This window comes from Pteronotus mesoamericanus, unplaced genomic scaffold (genome assembly GCF_021234165.1).
Source record: "Pteronotus mesoamericanus isolate MK-2021 breed Mesoamerican mustached bat unplaced genomic scaffold, CSHL_Meso_final scaffold_85, whole genome shotgun sequence".
In the NCBI taxonomy this organism is placed as follows: Eukaryota; Metazoa; Chordata; class Mammalia; order Chiroptera; family Mormoopidae; genus Pteronotus; species Pteronotus mesoamericanus.
In genome coordinates this window covers 39,349,384-39,372,281 of record NW_026555329.1, presented here as the reverse complement: position 1 = coordinate 39,372,281, position 22,898 = coordinate 39,349,384, and the positions used below count along the sequence as shown (strand labels likewise).

At 36.6% G+C, this 22,898-nt stretch overlaps 2 protein-coding genes across 2 annotated transcripts in view; both read right to left on the bottom strand.

Moving 5' to 3' along the window:
- The window catches only part of HBP1 (HMG-box transcription factor 1), a 30,747-nt gene extending 28,141 nt beyond the window's left edge, over nt 1-2,606 (bottom strand). Inside the window, exon 1 of the mRNA XM_054564252.1 lies at nt 2,563-2,606. Within this exon, the coding sequence (XP_054420227.1) occupies nt 2,563-2,577 (15 nt within the window). The 5' untranslated portion in view covers nt 2,578-2,606. The remainder of the gene's footprint in view (nt 1-2,562) is intronic.
- Nucleotides 2,607-10,451: 7,845 nt separating this feature from the next.
- PRKAR2B (protein kinase cAMP-dependent type II regulatory subunit beta) overlaps nt 10,452-22,898 on the bottom strand; it is a 108,025-nt gene continuing 95,578 nt past the window's right edge. Inside the window, exons 7-11 of the mRNA XM_054564372.1 lie at nt 17,946-18,047; nt 16,562-16,636; nt 14,426-14,491; nt 14,184-14,322; nt 10,452-12,323 (exon numbers count right to left, since the gene is read on the bottom strand). Coding sequence (XP_054420347.1) covers nt 12,190-12,323; nt 14,184-14,322; nt 14,426-14,491; nt 16,562-16,636; nt 17,946-18,047 — 516 coding nt within the window. The 3' untranslated portion in view covers nt 10,452-12,189. The remainder of the gene's footprint in view (nt 12,324-14,183; nt 14,323-14,425; nt 14,492-16,561; nt 16,637-17,945; nt 18,048-22,898) is intronic.

The window sequence follows — 22,898 nt, the reverse complement described above, 5'->3', positions numbered from 1 at the left end:
CTTCTTTGAATTGACAATTCAAATAGTATTTAAGATGAGTCATTGTATGAAAAACTTGAAATCTAAAATTCACACAGGAAACTTGTTTTCCTAAACTTGATTATAATTCTAAAAAATTCTAATTACCTGTAACAATTTGTGAAAAAAGCTTTTCTAAGCTATATAATTTTTTCTAAGCTAATGACTTAAAAATTTACAACTCTATTAGAAAGTTATTTTTTCTATTTTCTATGGAAAATGATAGTATAAATTATGATATGAAGCACCAAAGTAAATGTAGACCAAAATATGAAGGCATGTGAATATTATCCATGTGAAAGGCAGTTAAAGAGAGTATTTTTCCTGGATTTTGTGAAAAGGTATCTGTCACCTTTAAATTTCTTAAATTTAATGTGATTCACACTTTTATTCTATATAAATACTTATTTTCATATTTAAAATACATGCAAACTACCTGTCACCTCATTAACATGGCAGTAATTTATGATAATTTATGACATAAAAAAATAAAGTATCTTCATTTCAAACAGAAATACAAGACATCAGCTTTAATTCTCCCTCCAGGATATCTTCAGGGCCTAGCAGTTTATTCATCATTAAGCCCAGGCCATATACTGCCTCCAATGAGCACTTGGATAGTGACAGGAATCCAGAGAAAGGAAAATACAGTGGAGGAGACCATTCTTTAAAGTGACAGTCCATATGTGAAGTCTGAGAAGTAGGCACTGTGAAGCATGGAAGATTGTGGAGACAGGTGTGCAGGGAAAGCTTGGGAGAAGGGAACCTTTTAACGAATGTATGTAAAAGTGAAAAAAGTATGAGATGTAAACAAGGGGGAAGGGTTTTCCAGGCAGGGGAAAAAAAGGTAATTAGGCTTGAAAAACTACATAAAATGGACTAGAAAGTGAAATGGTTTTCATTCTATAAGTAATATTTTAGTCAAGTTAGAACAAACAGCAGTATTTTGCTGTAAAGTGGCTTCCTCAAAAGCATTAAGTAGCTCAAAAACTTGAGTGAATTTAATTCTTTTGAATATAATTCAAATTTCCTTAAAACTTGCTAAATACTGCCAACACAGCAAGAACTGGGTAGTTTAATCAAGGAAATTGAACAGAAAATCCTAACACTCTTGGTTGGCAAGGTAAAGCAAAAGACAATAGGAAAAAAAAGCAAGCAAAGACCAAAAGTTCTAGGAATACATTACAAAGGTAGATTATCAATAGTTAAACAATAGAAAAGTATTCACAAATGTTAAAATTATCCTAATTCACAAAAGTTAACTTTAATTTCAAAACCACTGTTCGGAGTCATCTGTTACGGCTACTCAGATGGAATTGTTGGTAGGACTCCAACACTTCTTAGCATACACAACTCCCTTTTACCCTCCTGTTTTATGGCACCAGTGGTATCCTGAGATACAAACTCTTGAGTACTGCCCTGCTGTCACTGCTCCTTTTAAAAACGATTCTTGTTGAAAACTTCCTGAGAATTAACGCTTAAATGTTGCAGAAGGCACAGAAGCGTGTAAAACCCCCTAGACAGTATGCAGAGTTTAAACGAGCTACAAAAACCGGGCCCCCGCGGTCCACTTCGCCAGGATTCCTTTTTGTTTTAATCAGCCTGAGGCAGCAGCAAAGGTTGGAAGGCGGAGACTAGAATAGCCTGCCAAGTCTCGGCTCTCGGTCACAGAGGCAGCGCCCGCAGGTTCACGCCAAGTCCATCCCCCACCCTCTTTCGCCATTCATCGCGTTCCCCTCCCCTCCCCCCATCATGTGACCGCAGCCTGGACTCCAGGCTTGTTTTTCCCCTCCGCTCAGCCCCACCGCGCAGGCGCCTCGGAGTCCATTCATTCGAACTGCGTAACAATGAGCCCGGGGGCCCAGCGGCTCCGCGAGCTCCCCAGCTCGGCTCGAGCCCCTCTGGGACCTGAATAAGGCAGCGCCTTACTCGGGTCACCAATCCCCGGCCGGTGCCCCACCGCGGGCCAACCTCCGACCCTCCACCCACATGCGGGGAGTTGGAAGTCAAACTTTCCTGGGCAGCCACGGCGCCGCCTCGGTCTCTTCCCTGTCCCAGAACCTCCCCCCGCCATCTCCGCACCAGGTCCGGCCACCCACCGCGCAACCTGGCTCAGAACGAAGTCCTCTCCGACTCCTCCCCGCCCCCGCCCCCGACACCCCTAGAGCTGCGTTGCCGCGAAGCCCAGGTGAGCTTGCGCGGGGCGCTGGTCCAGTGGGTTCGCAGCAGGCAGTTAACCGGTTCGCAGCGGGCAGTTTCCCACCGTAAGAGAAGCCTTTCGAGGACGAGAAGCGCGGACCCGAGCTGGCCCAGTCGTCCGTTCCCCTCGGGATCCTGCCCCTCCCTTCCCCACCCCCACCCCTTCCCGAACTAAAAGACAACAAACCCTCCGCGGAGTGCGGGCAGTCCCGGCGCGGGCAGTCCTGGCCGCGACAACACCACCAGCAGTTCGCGAACCCCCTCTCCCACTGAGGCTGGCCTCCCCGATGCGCATTACTGCTCTCGCCTCCGCTCTTACTCCTCAACCGAAACTTTCCTACTTACCAAACCCGTCGCCATTACCAAGTCTTTCAAGCTTCGTCTTCCCCCTCCCCTCAACCACCTGGGGGTTGAGCCTCCTTACAGCTCTTTCACCCTTTTATTGGCCAACAGAACTGCCATTCGATCCTTTTTCTTCCCCATTGGGTGATGCCGTGGTCCGTCTCGGGGGGCGGGCTTGTATTGACTTTTGTGTTGTGTTTACTGGAGAAGATGGCATGTCAATCACTAAAATAACCGCTCCGGATTGGATTGCTGCCGAGACTCCGGGGACCCACGCCCCCGAAAAGGGTTGTGGGTTGGTAGTCTCAGCCTTGCTTCGTACTTCTGGGAAATTGCGTGCCGTTGGAACCGGTAGGACTACATATCCCAGAGGTGCGTGAAGAGCGCAGTCTTGATAGTAAACAAGAGTCATAGGGACACGTGTATCAGCTCGTTTGTTTTGGTGTCTGGGACAAAAGGGAGGAGGCGGAGGAAGGGAGTATTTTAAAGCTTTGGCCTCTTCTCCTGCTCTGGACCGGTCCTAGCACTCAGAGCAGCCCCAACCTCTTGCAGTACCCGTTCCCGGTCATAAACAGTCGGAGCGCCTCGCTGCTGCTCAAAGTTTGGCAGCAGGCCAAGGTATTGTTTTAGTGCTAGGGGAAGGAGATGACTACCAAAGCGGAAGCATTGTAGCCTCGCGAGGGACCTAGTCACCCACAAATCTCGGTCCCAGTCATGATGGGGACAATAAAGGTGGTGCTGGGCTCCAGTGGAAAGAACTAGATTTTCTTTATTCTGAGCCTTTGCTCGTCGCACCCGGGCAGTAATTTAAGAGTTCTTTGCCAACTCAATTCAAGTCACCCAAAATTTGTTTCCGGCTGTATTCGAGGCACTGATATCCTTGGGAATGGACAGTTGAGAGAGAAGCTTAGGGTCTGGAATTTTACAAAGCTGTAAAAAGGGTGGATGATTACTATATACTTTAAAATTGAGGGAAATCAAAACGGTGTTTTCTATTTTGACCAGCTTGCTCGTTGTTTGCAGTAATACAGAGGGTTTTAATGTGAGTTAAACTGATTTAATTTGTGAATCATTATCTAAATATCTCCGGTGAGTTTGGAACCATATTCCCCTCCCAATGGCTTCTCATTGATAATGTCTTTCCACTTTTTTCCACCAGGAGTTCCTACTTAAATTGCTAATACTCTGACTCACCAACGGAGGGTGGCTTCTCTCCTTTAGAGTTCCCTTCACTTTAAACATGGCTGTCCATCACAGCACATCTAGCCTATAATTGATATGTTTACCATTCACATTACAAAGACATTAATAAGCCTTTTTTCCCTTTGAACCTTTGGTGTTTAATCATTTAAGCTATGCTTTAGGTTTTATATCTTTAGATCATTATATGTATGCTTAAAGTTTAAGAGGAGAACTTAAATTAGTAAGAAATCAGTAAAGTCAAATTCCTGAAAAGAGCCTGAAATTATAGCTAATTATTTCTTTAATTACATTTCTTGAAATTTTAGTCTGCCTGAAAGCCACGTAATAAATCAAGAAATCCAAACTTACCCTCATATGTTGAAACACGTTTTCAAATTCTTTTTAGTGATTCTCTGTTTGAATGCCTGAAGTGAATTACTTATAGAATAGTCCTTCCTACCATGTGATCAAAGGTTTACTTTGTGTAGTCACAAATGGTAATCAAACATTTTTCCTAAAAATAACTCAGAAAGCCAACAAAATGCCAGAATTTTTCCCTGTGGAAAAAGGACAGGATTTGAATGTATCCTCCAAAAGAAGTTTTAAGAGTCATCCAAAAAAAGAGCTTGACTGTGTCCATGCAATTTTGTATACCCTTATTTTCTTCCTTTATTTTTTTCAGTTGAGGTTCATTGTGCCCAAAAATTGAAAATGTAAACCCCAGTGTTAAATTTCTTGACAGATAGAAAAATCTGTGAAATTCACCTATCCATTTAAAATTAAAATCTGAGATATTTATGTCTAACTCCCTGCAGGAAATTGAAAAGCTTCCCCTTGCCCAAAAAGTGAGCTTTCAAGAGCTTGAGTTACTCCTTTCCCTCTTCAGTGCAAGACTGTGAGATCTACTTTTGGCTAAACCTTACTTTTAAAGTTTTTCTATTTTTAAGTTTTTACTGAAAGCGTTGTAGCAGAGTGAAATGCTTCCTCTCTCTGGCTAATAGCTCCTCTATAGATATGCAATTAACTAGAGCTGCGATTTCAAGATTTTCAACCAGTGTGCTGGCAAAAATTTTTAAAACATGCAATACCTGATTATTTAGTCAGGGGCACTGATCTCTTTTCTGTCTGGTGTGATTGAATCAAAACTGTAGTTATTTTTGTCAGATCGGCAATATATACAGGGTCTGGCACAAATAAGTTCCCTTTATTATTACAAAATCGTAAGTAATTCTGTAACATAATTCACACTCAAGCACACCATGTGACATTTTAGGTGACATGTTCAAATTAAAACCATAAATTATTACACCCATATTATTACCCTACCAACCACACTCAAACAGGCGTTACTTCTGCTGGGCCCTGTATGTGTTTTGGTGTGTCACAGTTTTCATCATTAGTTTATGTGTGCCATGAGATGAAAAAGGTTGAAAATTGCTTAACTAGAGGAATTCAGCCTGAGGCTTGAGCAGCACTTTTGTCAGCAAAGAGGTGGTGAAATACGCACAAAATAATGACTCAAGACCTGGACACAGATCAGTGGTGGTCAAAGGACCCTCCAGGAATACAGGGAGTTGGAAATTTCTCACTTTTTCTTAGATCCCTTTCCCAGCCTGGCTGTCTACAGTCTCTACCCACCTCTTTGCCTCACCCATTCTGTCTCCCCTGGATATATAAGAACCCTGAATTTTGGGCTCTTTTAAGATGGATTTCGAGCTTTCTTACTCCAACTCTGATGTATTGAATATTGGCCTTTCTTTTGAAGCATCAGGCACACAAACCTTATACCTGTAACAGCCTTCGTGGAGATATTCTTATTGGTGGATACTGTAATGGGAAAAATAACCTCAGATCAAGGTATTGTATTAATATAATTTATCTTTAGCACTAAAAAGTTTCTATTCAAAAATATTTACTTAGCTTCTAATATTGTTGACTTTGCTAATAAGGATACAAAGATTAAGTTTTTTATATACTTTAATTTTTGTCCAAATTGTTGAATATATAATTGTAGTATTTCAGTTGCAACTGATCAAATATCAGTATTAGAATTCTCTACAATTAGTCCTATCTTCCAACTCTCCTGAGAAGCTAAATGACCACATTGGTATACCTTACGTATATTTAACAGAATTACATCATCAATTCCTGGGTGGCCATTACAAAACCGGCCAACTGGTAAGCCAGAACAAAGGTCAAAGAACAAACCTAGTAAAATCTTGGAAATTTTTACATATATGAATTCTGTTCTTTCACTAAAACAGATACACCTGTAATTAATTTTTTCGTAGAAATTTTTAATTTATTACAGATTACATTCAATATCATTTTGTGTAAGTTTCAGGTGTACAGTAGTCACTCATACACTTCACAGAGTTCCCCCTGATGTTTCTAATACCCACCTGGCACCATATATAGTTATTACAGTATTATTGACTATATTCCTTATGCTGTACTTTACATTCCCCCATGACTATTTTGTAACTACCGATTTATACTTCGTAGTCCCTTCACCTTTTTTACCCAGTCCCTTAAACCCCTTCCCCTCTGGTAACCATCCATCTGCTCTCTGTATATATGAGTATGTTTCAATTTTGTTCATTTATTTTGCTCTTGAGATTCCACATACAAGTGAAATCATATAGTATGTCTTTTTCTGACTTATGTCACTTAGCTTAATACCCGCTCGGTCCATCCATGCTGCTTCCAGTGGTAAGATTTCATGCTTTTTTATGGCTGAGTAATATTCCACTATATATAATTACCACAGCTTTTTCAGATATAATTAATTTTTATCTGTTCTTCAGATGTTTCCATGATAAAACTGGCATATAAAAAAAATCAGTTTTGTTAAATAACACCTACTCTTGGTTAGTATAGATACAATATGAATGCACACATAGTATACATAAACTATGGCCAAAATATGTCAAGAAGTCACCTAAAATAAGGGTCTTTCAAAGAGTTTATAAAATTCTGTTATTAAAAAACATGAAGTTTTAAAGATGGTTAAAAAAAAAAGATAAATTCTATAGTGTGTAATCAATACATTTCCCTTGATTCCATCACATTTGGCAGATCAGTGACTACTTTGCTAGACAAAGAAGTTCAAGTATGTGGCATTACTCGAATATTGAGAGTATTGCTGTTCAAATTCTCAAAAGGTAAGCAAATCAAGTATTAGATTTGGGAAATGGAGAACATGTACAGCTTGAAAAGTAAGTTCTCAAACTTTTAAGTAGTATCATTCTTGGAAGGTTTAAACTCTCAAAAATATCCTTCTATGTATTACTAACTATACTTTAAAAAACTCAAATTGTAATGAAATGCCTAGGAGAAGATGATTGCCATTTAGAACCAAATAATGTATTTCTCCTGTTCTTATAATTATTAATGCAACTAAAAGATAAAATTTGACTTTGGTGACCATAAAGCATCTTTCTGTCTGAGCAATCAATAAATAGGTGCTTGCTGAAAATAATGTTTGAAAAGTTAGGGAAAATAAGTAGCAAGACTTTCCTTACTAATGTATAGTATATTTTGTCATGCTGTATGTCATACACCCTTTTGAACATTAACTCAGTTAAATAGCTTCCATAGGCTTCAAGTGTCACCTGTTCTATATATTTTTCACTACTACTTGAGAATAGGTCTCATCTTCTAGCTACATTACATATAATTAGCACTATTCTTATACATTTTGTCTCCTCGTGGTGTAACAGGTTTTAATCTGCTCAAATGACTTCGCAAAGGCAAACAGTATTTGTCTAATTAATACACTTCAAGTTACGTAACATATCATAATGCACCAGAGCAGTGATTTTCAACTGTGCAATCTCATGGCACACTACTAAAACTACTAAAGGAACTGCTAAAATAACTGCTAAAATTCAGCAGCACACCAAAACACATATTTTGCCAATCCGGCCAAAAAATAGGTATACTTTTGATTGATTTACAAAAAAAAATAGTATTTATCTACCCTTTTGGCTCCAAAGTGACATTTAAAAAAAAAATGGGTGCAGCCTTGGCCGGGTGTCTCATTTGGTTAGAGCATAGCCCCAGTACACCAAGGTTGGGTTTCAGTCACTGGTCAGGGCACATATCAAGCACAAATAAGTGGAACAATGAATTGTTTTTTCTCTCTCTCCATCTCTCCTAAATAAATAAATAAACCGGTACCTACATTTATATATAAGGATTTCTGATACCAAGAATTAACCAATCAGATGTGATTATGTGATGTGACCAATAAGATGCAACTCTCTTATATGACCTATGTATTTATGGTTCAAGACAGGGCAGTCGCACTGGATGGCAACTGTTGACTGCTGTCATTTTTTTTTATTTGACAGTCTAAGGGGAAAGGGGTCATTGACCCTGACTAAATAGTCCAGTATTGCATGTTTTAAAAATTACTGTAACACACCAGTTGAAAACTGCTGTATAATAGTAATAAAAATGCTGATGATATTCAAGTTCAGCTTTAAAGAGCCATTATGAGAAAAAGATTTGCCAAAGGTATCTTTATAGTGAGCCCCTCTCCTAAAATAATTAAAATCGTATTTGGCTTGAAAAAGTGCTATTCATTTCCATGTCAAGAATACAGTCATCATGTAAAGGGAAGTACAGTTGTATTAGGTGTCAGCCTTTGTCCGAAAAAGAGGCAGTGGCATTGTAGGGATACGTGTTTATTCTCTTGTTCCTCGGCGGGATCGAGGTAGATTCTCAGTTCAGACGAAGGTGGGAAATCAGCAGTTGGAAGCAATTTTATCCAGTATTTTGACTGGTCATATTTACTGCTCATAAACTGATTCGGGGGTTCTATTTTGTAAACACTTTTTCATGTTAAATAGAAAACATTTAGGGTTTCACCTCTGGGTTATCTAGTGAAGAGCCAAGGCATTTCAAAGTTCATGTCCTGCTTACTTACACTTACCTTTTCCTTGCACCTGGAAAAACCTGGAGAAAAGAGTTATTTTTTTCCCATTAAGAATAAAAAATGCATTCATTCACTATAATGAATGTTATAATTGTTACTAACAAAACATTTCACATATGTACATTTTGCAGTGTGTGTGTGTGTATATATACACATATATGTATTTTTTTATTTTGGTAATATGGCAAGACCCGGGCTGTGGTTAAATCAAAATCTATGAAAGCCACCTGATAGGTGGCATTTCATTTTTATGATATATACAATTACTTCTATATCAAACATCATCACATGGTTCTTCAGGATTTCTGAGGCAATTTTAGATTTACACACAGCATAAAAAGGGAGAGAATGGCACAGATCTGTGTGTGGGTCAAATAATAATAAAGTTTTCCTCTCAAAATAATCTGCATTGGAAACATTCTGAAAATTTCTCTATATACTAGGCTCAACATCACTATCAGGAAACTTTATGAAGCCAAGAATTACACAAGGAACCAAGAGATTTTAATTGCTCATGAGTTCTGCCATGGACTCGCAATCACTTATACAACTGAACTGATTTAAGCTCCCATAGCTATTGTTGGGCACACAAGCCCTCTGGAAATACCTGGTGTACTTTGTTGCTTATATTTGCATAATTATACTTTAAATGTTATTTTTTAAATACCTGTGAAAAGTAGCAACTATGTAGTTTCAAGGGTCAGTTTTACTGCCTATAAAAGTATCTTGTCTCAATTCTTATTTCAGTTTCTTTTTGTCAAACTTCTGGTATTCAGCATCAGGCTGTACCATACACTATTATTAATTTTAGAAACCAGCATTCATTATAATGTTTTTCCCTTAGGTATTAACATAATTAGATATTAATATCCCTTCTCCAGTTATTTAACAAAGCCTTGGCTTATCCGGATGTATTACTTAGGCTTACACGTTATTAATTTTCTTTAAGAATGACAAAGGTCATCTAATCCTTGTCATAAACATAACATTTTTTGAGAAAAGTAGGGAAAAATATATCATTATTTTTAAAGATGCTTTAGAAAGGAAAAGAACTCAGCACTGAAGCTTACATATTTCAATAAAATCCAAAGCCCCTTGTTTCATGCCCTATGTTTTACTTTGCAGCAGCAGCATTTTTGAGCATAGTAAATGGTCCGCCAGCCACCATTTCATAACACTAGTTTATAATAGCAAACCAAGGAGATTCACCCAACTTGTGTCACAGGAGTATTTACATTAAAATATATGCACCAATCCCTAGTTCATGTGGATATGCAGGAAGCATATACACACTCTATATTTATTTAAAATAAATATAGGGAAGAGCACTGTGTTAAAAGAATGTTCTCTGAGAATTCTTAGCTACACACGATACATCCTTGAATGAAACTTCAACAGAGAATTTCCAAATACTAGTAAGGATTCTTGATTAGTGATTAAGTAACATCCACAAGTCAAACTAGAGGTGTTCTAGATACTTCAAGACCTAAATTTCTTAGCCAGATTTATTTGGTTATTCTAATATACCATAATTATATAAACATCCCAAAATTATATGACTAATAGTTAAAATCTTAAAAAAACCTATTGCCATTCAGAGCCTTAAGGTCTTGCCCCATTACACCTGGGGGTTAGTTTTCACACCTGCTCTGTGTCTCTTGTGCTTTCCACATGGTGCAGCGTGCACTCTGGAAGTCATTAGAAAACAAAACTCAAAAAGCCCATCATTAGACACAATTACCATAGTTATTATAAAAGTGTGCTTTATTATAAGGAAAATTTAAATATAAGCAACAATAATGTAATTGGCATTTACAGCCTCAGTCAGAGTTCTTTATTAAACAGGCATTTTTGCTATTTCATGAGTAGTTCATCAGCTTATGCAACAAAATAGGTAACTTGAAAAACTGAATAAGGAATACAGAATGATGAATCAGAAATCTGGGGTTCTGTTTGGTTTTTTTTTTATTTATTAACATGGCTTTTAAAATAAAATTAAATAGAAAACAGGTCATCTTCATATATTAAGCTCTCTTCCTACAAGAAAGTTTACAAAATTGTTAAACAGTGTTCTAAAATGTGGCTGAAGTTACACTTTACATACTTTAACTTCTCATATATACATTATCTGGTTAACATATTTTAACCACATTTTAATTACACAAGTAAGACCAGAAGCATTCTCTAATAAGACCACACCAGCCACAGAATAATTTTACCCATGTATATATTTCTTTAAAACATTTCCCAAAATGGAATTGGTCGTTTAAAAGTGAACTGGTTAGAATTAATCTCTCTAGACACTGGGGTTATATAGGCTAGAAATGTAAGGCTTATATTGCTTTGGTTGAATGTAATTCACCTTATGTAGCCAATAATATGTGTATCAATTGTCAATGAAAATCTATTCTGGTTGAGGTCATTCTTTACTTTATGAGCACATTAAAGCAAATGGCAAGGCCTAATGGTACATTGGGAATGGGCAGAAATTCCTTTTCTCTTTGCATACGACTTTGCTTATAAAAATTTCTGTCACCTTGGAGGAACCCCACAGGAGCAGATGTCTGAAAGAATTATACCTATGGACACCAAGTGAAGAACAAGGAAATATCCTGTTGGGCATGTTGATAAGGACCCCAAATTACTTTTGGTATGGATTTTTTTTTTGTAGTATATATAAGATCCTAGACTCTTAGAAGACAACAAGTAAACTTAAAGCTTTTTTAAAAACTTTGTGACATTAAATGTCAAACTCAAATTTTTTAAGATAAAGAATACAGAGGATTATAAATGAACAAGGAAGCAGTGATATATGCTTTATGAGGAAAAAGTATTAATGATCTCTCATCTAAAAGACTCTTCCCTATTACAATGACTAAATGGCCTGTCCTTAAAACTACTGGTTACTGACGTTATGCTAAAGAAGTCAAAATGTACTTTATTGCAAAAATATAAAAGGTCCTAAATTGCATATGATGGTTTATACCATTTCACCAATAGGCCAAGGCCAGCACATAACTTATCAAGCCAGAAAAACTTTAAAACAAAAATGATTAAAATTGTACTTACTATATATATAATGAGTTGTAAAAAGAATGTGAAGTCATGCTGTATAGCATGATTCATTGCCAAGTTCCCTCTTTCATGGGCATAATCATTGACATACCAGTCTGAGTAGATCAAAATAAACACAAATGGCCTATGATAACATCCTTTAATTATCTTCTTAAACACAGATACTTTCAGTATATTACAATCATTTGAATAAACCTGTCAATCGAAGCAGAAAATCATTTTATCAATGTCGATATTTTTATGATTTCTTTAGAAAGTGATGTTAAAGCCTACTGCCTACCACTACTGTTTACTGATACATTGTAAATATAAAAAAAGGAAAATACAGGAAATCACAGAAAATGCTTGGCATCTACACAAACACATTCTCAGTGGACTAACCACTACTGTGTAATTTTGTTACTATAGGTCTTCTTGCTCCATACTTTGTTTCATGCAGTAGGTTCAACAATATCCATGTTTGTTCCAAACAGGGCAACTAATTGTTCTTCATAGGTGGCGATGTTCCTTTTCATAATTTCCATGCAAGGTCCCAAAAGCCTTTCAAATGCTTGCACATCCATGGCTAAAAAAAAGGAGAATAAAAGGAAAATGAGTAACATTCTTTAAAAATATGCAGAATTTCTGAGTCATTTATGATGTCATTCTGCATATGTCAATAATACAATGGTATTTTTAGATAAATATACCATAAAAAGGCATAAAGATAAAAATGTTCCACTTTAAAGTAGCCAGAATTCCTTGGCAATATGATGTGCAATGCAAGGCTGGGATGAGGTTCCTGATCCAGGTTGAGAAAAGAATGAGGGACTATCATGGCAAGGCCTTGAAGTTAAAAAAAAATTAGTTTTTATGTCATCACCTGAGTAAATAAAAACTCAAAGATGGCAAGGAAGTATCTTCTGTTCCCTCAGGGTTTACAATGCCATATTTTAAGACCAAATATTACCTTTTATAATTTTTACTCTCATGCTATTGTCTAATCACTTCAAAATAGCAGCCAAAATAACGCTTTGTCCACTTCTATGTATGTTATATGTCTCTCTGCTTGCCTGTCCCATGCACTTTTAAAAACTAAATTTATAATACATACATGGAAAATATGATCACACTCTCTACCCTAGAACTACAAATTAAAACACGTTTTTGCCTTTTAAATTAGCAAAGGTAAAAAAAGGCAGTGTTTATAAAAATAGAGCAAATGGATATTCTTGCACTGCTGGTAGCATGTAAATTCGTACAGATAAAAGTGATCTGGCAATATATATCAAAAGCTATAAAAAGAAAACCCACTTCTAAAACCATTTCTAAGGGAAAAGCCTGCATTTGGAAAAAGTAGTCTAAGCACATCAAAAACCCGCCCCCCCCCCAAAAAAGGAGCCAAAATCCTCAAAACATTTAACAGTGGGGGATCTTTAAATAGTTTATAATGTGCACATTTCCCTAACATAATGTTACAGTATGACGTAGTAAAATGAGAAAATGCCTAAGCTGTAATGAATGTAAAAAGCAGTTTAAAAAATGGTTTAAAAACAGAAAACCCATGCAAATAAAAGACGAGAAGGAACTATAACTGGATGTGGAAAGTCACGGGGTAGTGGTGGCACGGGTGCCTCTCAGTTTTTCCTGCCTTTTCTGTTTTTCTCAAATTGTTTTTAACATGAATATAATTATAGAAAAAAATAGTGGGCTTTCACTCACATCACCTTTACTCTTACTGTTTAATATTTCTACTCAGGGAAATCAGCTGTCAGTTTCTGTCTTCTCTTTTATCCAAGTATAACACTTGCTTAATATTATACTTTAAAACCATTTAAAAAGTGACTTCTCTATAAGTTAATTCTGAGGATACTAGCAAATCTCTAGAACATGGAAGCTAAGTTCCTTCTACTAAACAGTGGATACAGAAAATAGAGTGGCTAATTATTGCTGAATAGTGTTTTTTAAAAGAAAATGACATCTCTATTGATACCACCTGAGCTATATTTTTCATTACTAAAGTAAGTTGTTACTCATATTTAAAATCTTCCAGTTGAAGATGGCACTTCTGCTAAGCTTACATATACAGCTTAAGAAGGTAATTAAATAGCTAAACAATAAAGAAAATTTTATTGTGCTTTGACAACCTTAACTTTTGTTTCCCAGTAGTAAGATAAGTATTCTCACAGACATTCCAACTTTTTCCACAGAGCTTAATTCACTTTATAAAAGTACAGTTTTAGCAACACTATGTATTTATGTGAAAATTTTTAAAGAAAAAAATGGCTTCCACAACCTGGTTTTATAATGCAATGAGTGAGACCCTTGTTTTGTGGGAGCCATAAAACCTGTGAACCCAATAAAATAATTTGTACGACATAGATACAGAAAATGCAGACATAAAACTTTCAACCAGGAGGAGTACGCCCACCAGTGTGAGTCTTACCTAAACATTTGACGGTGCCGATGGCATGTGCAGAGGCTGCTCGAGGTTTGTTAGTTACCAGCGCAAGTTCTCCGAAGTACTGTCCCCGAGAACACCGAGCGATTTCTACCGCACCATTCTCTTCTACTTCTGATTTACCCTGACAAAGTAATTAAAAGCATCAGCTTTTACTCAGCATGTTGAAAAAGCAAGTTTATTATGTTCCTAGCTAGTATGTGAATTTTTGAGAACTCAACACTTACCTTCCTTTTCATAGTAATTTTCACTTCTCCAGATTCTACAATGAAGAAAGAATCAGCCAGATCTCCCTATTGGAATAAAACAAAAACAGGATGAAAATGCAAATGTAGTCGACAAAAATCCTCTTGTCTATAATAAACCTAAAATCACTCCAACTCCAGTGTATAGGTGATTTGCCTGAAAAGTAATACCCCATAGTTCCTGTTGCTTACTTTCTAAACAAAGGTTACAATCCACAGTTATGTAGTAATGATTTCATTTGTAAAATTATTTGAAATAATCTACTCTCTACCATAGCATTCCTAAGTCAAGAAAAAATGGCAAATAACACTGGGGTAAGAATTCTACCCAAACTTCAGCCTGAATAACAGCACAGGTGTTAGAACACTCAGACTTATTCAGAAACTGTAGTTTTTGGTCCTGATGTTTTGACTGCAGTTAGCTAGAGACCAAACTCTGAGATGCCCGTTTACTGACAATCCACCTCTAGGCCTTGGTAAGACTTCTGAAAGAAAAATGTTGGGTAAAAAAGGTGACGGGATTAAGCAAAATAAAAATAAAACCCTTGGGGGGCCGAAAAGTGTTGCTATTTCTAACTGCATATCCATTTTTTTTCTTGGTGGTGTTTATGAACAAACTCCACCTTGATTTCCAATGATGCCTTCTAAATTAAATAGTATAAAACAGAAGATACAGATACTGACTTTCCTGGGCCTAAGTGATCTTGAAAAGAAACAGGCACTCCCAAAACCCTTTAGTACAATTCAAGAAATACAGTAGCAACTTACATCACAAAATAAATATTGAGTAGATTTATATAATACAGTATAGATGTGTATGTTTATAAATGCTTAACGAACAACTAATATCAAAATATCCTTAATAAACTCCCAAGTACAGTATACATATCTCCTTTATTTTTACATCAGGTTTTCATAAGAGTTTCGTGTTAGATTTTCAGATTTGAATCATAGCAGGTCTATCGGCTGCTGTGTAACTTAGTTTTCAAAACATGCGTGCAAAACTGGTGAAATCTGAGTGAGGTCTGTGGATTCAGCCAATGTCAGTTTCTAGTTTTCATACTGTGCTCTAGTGATGCAAGATGTACTGGGGAAACTAGGTGAAGAGTGCATGGGACTTCTCTGTTCTATTTCTGCAACTTCCTATGAAGCTATCATTATTTCAAAATAAAAAGCTAAAAAAGCCATTTCAAAAGTGTTTTATCCTTTATCAATTTATATAGTAGAGCCTTAGCCTTGTTTTCTAGTTCGATTCCACTTCTTCCTAATCCTTCACTGCTTTAATCTTTGGGGGCGGCAGGGGGGCCGGAGACAGCAATTGACTTATATGTCTTCTAAAACAATTATTCTTTCCTTCAGTCTCACAGACCTTGAATCTTGTTTTACATATATCCAAAAAAGAGAAAATTTTAGGTTAATAGTACAATACAGTATATGACTATAAAAAATTACAGAAACTATTAAAATCTGTTTGTCATTTTTTTCAATACTTCAAAAATATAACTAGGAAATAAGGTACTAACATCAGTGTGCTCTGTGAACGTCAATTATCTTCATAAATCCTACTTCTTGCAAGCCATGTTCTAACCAAAGTATGTATTACTACTGGCTCTAAGTGGTATTTTAGCTATGTATTAACTTATCTTGGCCCTCATTTAGTGTCCAGAAGCCACCATAGTATATGGTACAGTGTATTCCATTCTCGGTTAATTTTATGAGGGAGCAGCCTGAGGAAACGTCATCGTGAAATGACTGTACAAAATTCTAATATCCTCCAATGTACCTTCTGAGTTCTCATTAATCTCATGGAACATTCGCCTATAATTTTCCTCTTATAAATGGCATCTTCTTTATATACATATCATGTACAAATATAAAATTAAGCAGAAATCCATTTGATGATTTAATACACACTCACTGGGAGTTAATTATATAAATAAAAATATTCAAATAGCTTAATGGCTGTAAATTAAACCATCTTAATAGGTCATTTGATAAAAGTAATATTTAATCCATCAATACATGCTAATTATAGACATAAAAATTCACCAAGATTTAAAATTTATAATAAATTTTTGGAATATAACCCTAAACTAAATTACATGAAAAGGATTATACCTGAGCAATGATTTGTTCTCCGTCATTATATACTTTGGTGCCTATCACATCTACCACTTTCAGGCGTTCGGAAACCTACAAAGAAAAAAACAACAACTATTAAATAAACAAATTAATTAGGTAATAATATTTCAGAGATTTAAAAATTGGTAGCCTATAAGCCTAATAAACCAAGAAGTGTGTGGGTTTTTATGTGTTACATTAATTAACAGCCAGCGTTTCAAAATAAATTTCTCAGAAAAATTTGAATTCCTAGCTTCTCTTGAAAAATCAGTTAACGCTCAGCCCATATTTCCACATGGCAAAAAAAACTATGGTGGAATAGCAGCTGTTTCTTTAGATGGAGCACATGTCCTCCAGTTTACCAAAATCCTATCTGAGCTAGGTTTTTCTTTTTCATTTAACTGGCCTAGATCTAAAGGCATTTGGACTTCCTGATCTATTTAATTTTAAAGAGAGATGCTGCTAGAGAAGATCAGTTGCCTAATGTGCGTTCTGTAATGTGGCCAAAATTTCTGTCAGGCATATACTAACAATACAACAAAGATACTTTCCTAGATGAGTCAGTACTAATCCCAAAGATTTTGGCCCAGATGCTGGAAGGATGGTGTTGCCAGCCACTAAGATGGGGAAGAGAGGGTTGGAGTAGATTCAGGACATGAGGTTTGAGATGTCTAATAAGTGTCTGAGAGGAAATATTAAATATTGCAGTTAAGATAGTTATATAAGTCTGGCATTCTAGGGAGGAACCTTGTCCGATTATGTCCATTTTTAAAGGCATCAACACACAGTATTTAAATCCAGGGAATTTGATAAGTTCACAAGGTAAGAGTAACCTGAAAAAAGAAAAGACACTGAATGCCAATTTAAGAGAAAACAAAAAGAGGAATAAACAGCAAAGATGACTGAGAAGGAGAGGCCAGTGAGGAATTTTTCTTTTTGGGGGTGTGGGTAACTAGAAGGATTTACTTTTAGGTGAAGAGGAAAATTTTGTTCTATTGTTTCTTTTCCTTGGTAGATTTATAATGGAATAGACATTTGTTATATTGAGTTAATACCAACATTCTGTACTTAGATAACCTCTCCCTGAAAAGGTGTAACTAAGTGGCTCCTGATAACATTACATGTTTATATTAAATCCGCTTTTAGAAAGGGGCCACATAAAATTGCTGTAGATGCTCACAGGACTCTATTACTTATAAACAACAATATAAATGCAGTTTTAGGTAGTAAAAGAAATACTGAGCTATACAAACACCATAGTTAATCTTTCAAATGAAAATATGGATAGATTTTTATTCAAAGAAGCTTTTGTATATAAGTGAATAATATTCCTAACAAAACAGAAGTTTTGAAAGCAAAATAAGTGTAAATACATACTTACTTCCAAAGATTTAAGAAATGGCAGTGACTCGATAAAACTTTCATACATTTTTCTCTTTTTGGCATTATTTTTTACAATTATTCTCCTGAAGGTTACCCTGTCCTAAGGCAGAATATCAAATAGAAAGGCAGTTAATAGGTAAACGTTCTGAGGAAAAAAGTTTTAAGAGAGAGTTTCATTTTATTCCCTGTAAGAAACAAGCAATAACTGAAGACTTTGAAATAGAAGTTTAACTTTATTATACATTTAATGTAACTTATTTAAAATTTTTTACTCAAGCATAAAATACAGAACCATATAAAATATTTTAAGTTTTTTAAAGGAAGCATCAGTTTATTCAGAGCAGAGCTCTACTACCATGTAATTAGGCAAAACCCACAAGGTGGCACTGTTGTGCCATTTTAGAAACTAGACACCAGCACCATGTTCTTGCCTCAGCTTTGAGATGCAACTGACCTAAAATATTGTGTGAGTTTAAAGTATACATGTTGATTTGATACACCTATACAATGTGAAATGACTTCCACAGTAGAATTAGTTAAAGGCTTTATCACCTAATTGCCATTTCGCTTTTATGGTAAGAACATTTAAGGTTTACTTTAGGAACTTGCAAGTATGTAATGCAATATTTTTAACTATAATCACCATGCTGTACATTTTGTCCCAGAATTTATTCATCTTATAAAGAAAGTTTGTACCCTTTGACCAATATCTCCCTCTTTACCCCAACCACAGCCCCTGGCAACCACCACTGTGTGCAGTTTCTATGAGTTCGGACTAGCACCCAGGTCTTTGACCATGGATATTAGTCCTAGAGTATTATAAAATCAGTTTAATAAGATATAACCAGCATTCTTTTTAATTGAGGTATAACAGACATATAACAGTTTCAGGTGTACAACATGATGATTCAATTTTTGTATATATTGCAAAATGATCACCACAATAAAGTTTAATTAACAACTGTCACTTTACATAGTTACAAAAGCTTTTTTTCTTGTGATAACATTTAAAATCTCTCAGCAACTTTTATTATAATTTGCGATTTTTAATTTTTGAATTACAGTGGACATTATTAGTTATAATTAGTTATATATTATATATAATAATTAGACATATAAATAAGTCGTCATCCTGGTAAATCTCATGCCCATACGACACCATACATAGTTATTAGAATATTATTGACTATATCCTCTATGCTGTACTTTACACCTCCAACAACCAATTTGTACTCCTTAATCCCTTAACCACTTTCACGCATCCACCCAACCCCCTCCCAGCTGGCAAAACTCAAAATGTTCTCTGTATCTATGAGTCTGTTTCTGTTCTGATTGTTCATTTATTTTGTTTTTTAGATTCAATTGTTGATAGATATTCCACTGTTGACATTTTTTGGTCTTTTGTTGTTCTTAAAGAAGACCCTTTAAACATTTCATGTAATACTGGTTTGGTGGTGATGAACTCCTTTTGCTTTTTATTGTCTGAGAAGCTCTGTATCTGTCCTTTGATTCCAAAGGATTAACTTTGCTGGGTAAAATAATCTTGGTTGTAGGTTTTTACTTCCCATCACTTTGACTATCCATTATTTCTTGCCAATCCCTTCTGGCCTGTTCCTGTTGAGAAATGAGCTGACAGTCCTACGGGAACTCTTTTGTAGATAAATAACTGCTTTCTCTTGCTGCCTTTAAGGCTTTTTTTGGTCTTTAACCTTTTGGATTTTAATTATGGTATCTCAGTGTGGGTTTCTTTGGGTTCATCTTGTTTGAGACTCTCTGTGCTTACTGGACTTGTATGTCTATCTCCTTCACCAGGTTAGGGAAATTTTCTGTCATTATTTTTTCAAATAGGTTTTCAATTTCTTGCTCTCTCTTATTCTGGCACCCTCATGGTGCAAATGTTGGTATGTTTGATGTCCCAGAAGCTCTGTGTACTATCTTCATTTCTTCTTCTTCTTTTTCTTTTTTTATTCTTTTTTCTTTCTGCTATTCTGATTGGGTGATTTTTGCTTCCTTATATTTCAAATTGCTGATTTGATTCTTAGCCTCATCTACTCTACTGTTGATTCCCTATAAATTATTCTTCATTTCAGTTAGTATAGCCTCCATTTCAAACTGGTTCTTTTTTATAGTTTCCACGTCCCTTCTTAAGCTGTTGAAGTTCTAAGTTCATTGAGCATCCTTACATCTGATGTTTTGAATTGGGCATCTAGTAGATTGCTTGTCTCCATTTTGTTTATTTTTTCCTGGAGTTTATTTGGGACTTTATTCTGGAATTTATTTATCTGGAGTTATTCTTTTATTTGGGACATGTTTCTTTTTCTCTTCATTTTGGCAGCCTCCCTGTGTTTGTTTCTAAGTGTCAGATAGAGCTGATACATCTCCTGGGCTTGGTGGAGTGGCCTAAAGTAGTAGGTGTTCTGTAGGGTCCAGTGGCACAGCCTCCCCCAATCATCTAAGCGGGTCACTCCAGGTATCGTCCACCCTCTACCCCATGTGGGTTATATACACTCCCCTATTGTAGTTGAACCTTGACTGGTGTTGGCATGTCAATGGGAGAGATTTAGCCCAAGCCAATTGGCTTCAGGGACTGGCTGTGACTACCAACCTTAGACCACAGTGGAGTATCAGCTGTGCAGGGGCCTACTCCATGGAGCAGGACTTATTCAGCAGGGCTCTGGTGCCTGCTGAGTCCACCCTTTTAGTGTGTCACTTGTTACGGTGGTTGGGGGGTGCTTTGACTTGGTCTGAAGCTGTCTACCAGTGCACTGGCTCTGAGATCTCGTGGGAGACGCAGGCCAAGGTCACCTGCCATGAGCTACAAAGCGATCTGCAGATAGCTGCTACTTGTGCTAGGGTTGGAGGTCCCTAGGCGAGGCCAAGGTGCAAGTCAAGGCTGGCGGCTGCTAGTGCCAGGCCTGGGGCCACTTAAGGAGAAGGTCGAGCATGCTTAAGCCACGTGCTGCTTGTCTGAGAGATTTTAGATAATCTGAAACACTAGCCAAGATAGGCCATTCCTCTGGAAAACCACTGGAAGCAGCTTGGGTGGGCCCAAAAGTTGGATGGCACAGTGTCTCAGGGAACCACTAGGGTGGGCAAGCACTGTGAGCCTGCATGAAGGAGACCAGATATGATGTCCGCCTGCTGGCTTTGTTGGGGGAGGGCTCAGAAACAGAACAATGGTGTCTGCCAGCACTTTTTTTCTGGCAGAAAGCTGCACCCTGCCCCCAAGTTCTTGCCTGATAGATTTCAGTTCCTCCCCATATGCCAATGGTGCCTTTCAAGCTGCTTCCCCAGTGCTGGAGCTCAGAGGGAGTGAGTCCAAGTAAATCCATGTGGGGGCCCCTTAAGAGTAACTGCCTGGAACTCCAGAAGCCCTCCGTCTCACTCAGCCACAATGACCACTGGTTTTTAGAGCCAGAAATTATGGGGACTTCTGTTCTTGGCACTCCAACCCTGGGCTGGAGTGCCTGGTGTGGGGCTGGGACTCCCTGCTCCCGCAGGGGAACCTCCACAGCTGAGATCCCTCTCCTGATTGTTGTCTGCCACACATGGGTGTAAGACCAGCCTGTTTTCGTTTCTGCTCCTCCTACTGATCTCCAAGTGGCTTTTTTAATTCCCTAGATATAGGATTTCCATTCAGCTAGATTTCAGGCAGTTCTGCAGTTCAGTTGTTATTTTGATGTGGTTTTAGGAGGACTCAAGTACTGCATTTACCTGTACCACCATCTTGACCCTAGTCAGCAACTTTCAAATATACAATACAGTATTGTTAACTATAATCATCACACTGGGCATTATATCCCCAGGACTTTTTCTCTTCTATAAGTGGAAGTTAGTACCTTTTGATCTCCTTCCCCTATGACCAGTGTTTTTATAAAAGAATAAAGTAAATTAGAATATAGCATTAATTCCTTTTAATAAAGTGTTTTTTTTACCTATGTGTTTGTTTCAGTTACACACAAACACATTCATGTTTCCTGATGTGATTTTTAATATGGGTTGCAGTAAAAAAAAACCACATAAGAAACACTATTAGAAAATATTTTAAAATCATAAAGCAATTATAAGAGTTCTTGACAAGCTATTTTTTTGTCACATCCACATTATAAAGTCCTCTTAAAGATGTGCATAGAGAAACAACAACTTTGAGTAGGGTCTAATTCCGGTGTTTATTTCATGCTTAGGATTTTAAAATGTTCCTATGTTTATACTATTTAACCTCAAAGATAAAGAACTCCATTAAGAAACTAGAGACATTTTAAATATCACAGCTTAAAAAATGGTATTCCTACATGTTTTTTTTTTTAAATTCCTCCAAACCTTAATTTTAGTTCTTAATAAACAGCCCCAAAATTATGTTACTTTGGCATACCTTGATAAATAACACCAAATTAATAAAATTAATTGGGATATGCTCTTTAATTACCAAATTGTGCCAACAAATTAAAGCTGAATTTAAATGAACTGATAAGATTGAGAAAACCGCCAATGTCAATATGTCTCTAAAAAATTAAACATACTTTTCTCCAATTTAGCTTACTATAATTTTGCAAGGGCTACAATTTTTTCTAAAAAGAGAGTCTTACAAAGTAAAAAATATTGAAATATTTTCCAAGCTTGCTCTGCACCAGAATCAGCTGAGTGTTAAGAAAAAGTTTTTGAAGTCCCAAACTTGAATGACTTAAAATCTCTGCATGTAGGGCTCAATAAGCTATGTTTCACAAAATCTTCCTAAGTCATTCTGGTATACAGTCAGGTTTGGGAACCAGCAGAAACACCATTTCATGGAAAGAGTTTATGGAAAAACAAAGACTGGAAATAGTTTAGCAATTTAGAAATAAGCTTTACATCTCAAGAAAAAATCTCTATTAGTGGCCTACCTCTTCACACCCACTGTGATATATAAATAAAATCCAGAATGTTTCCATTTCAAATGTTTTCATTCTAGTCA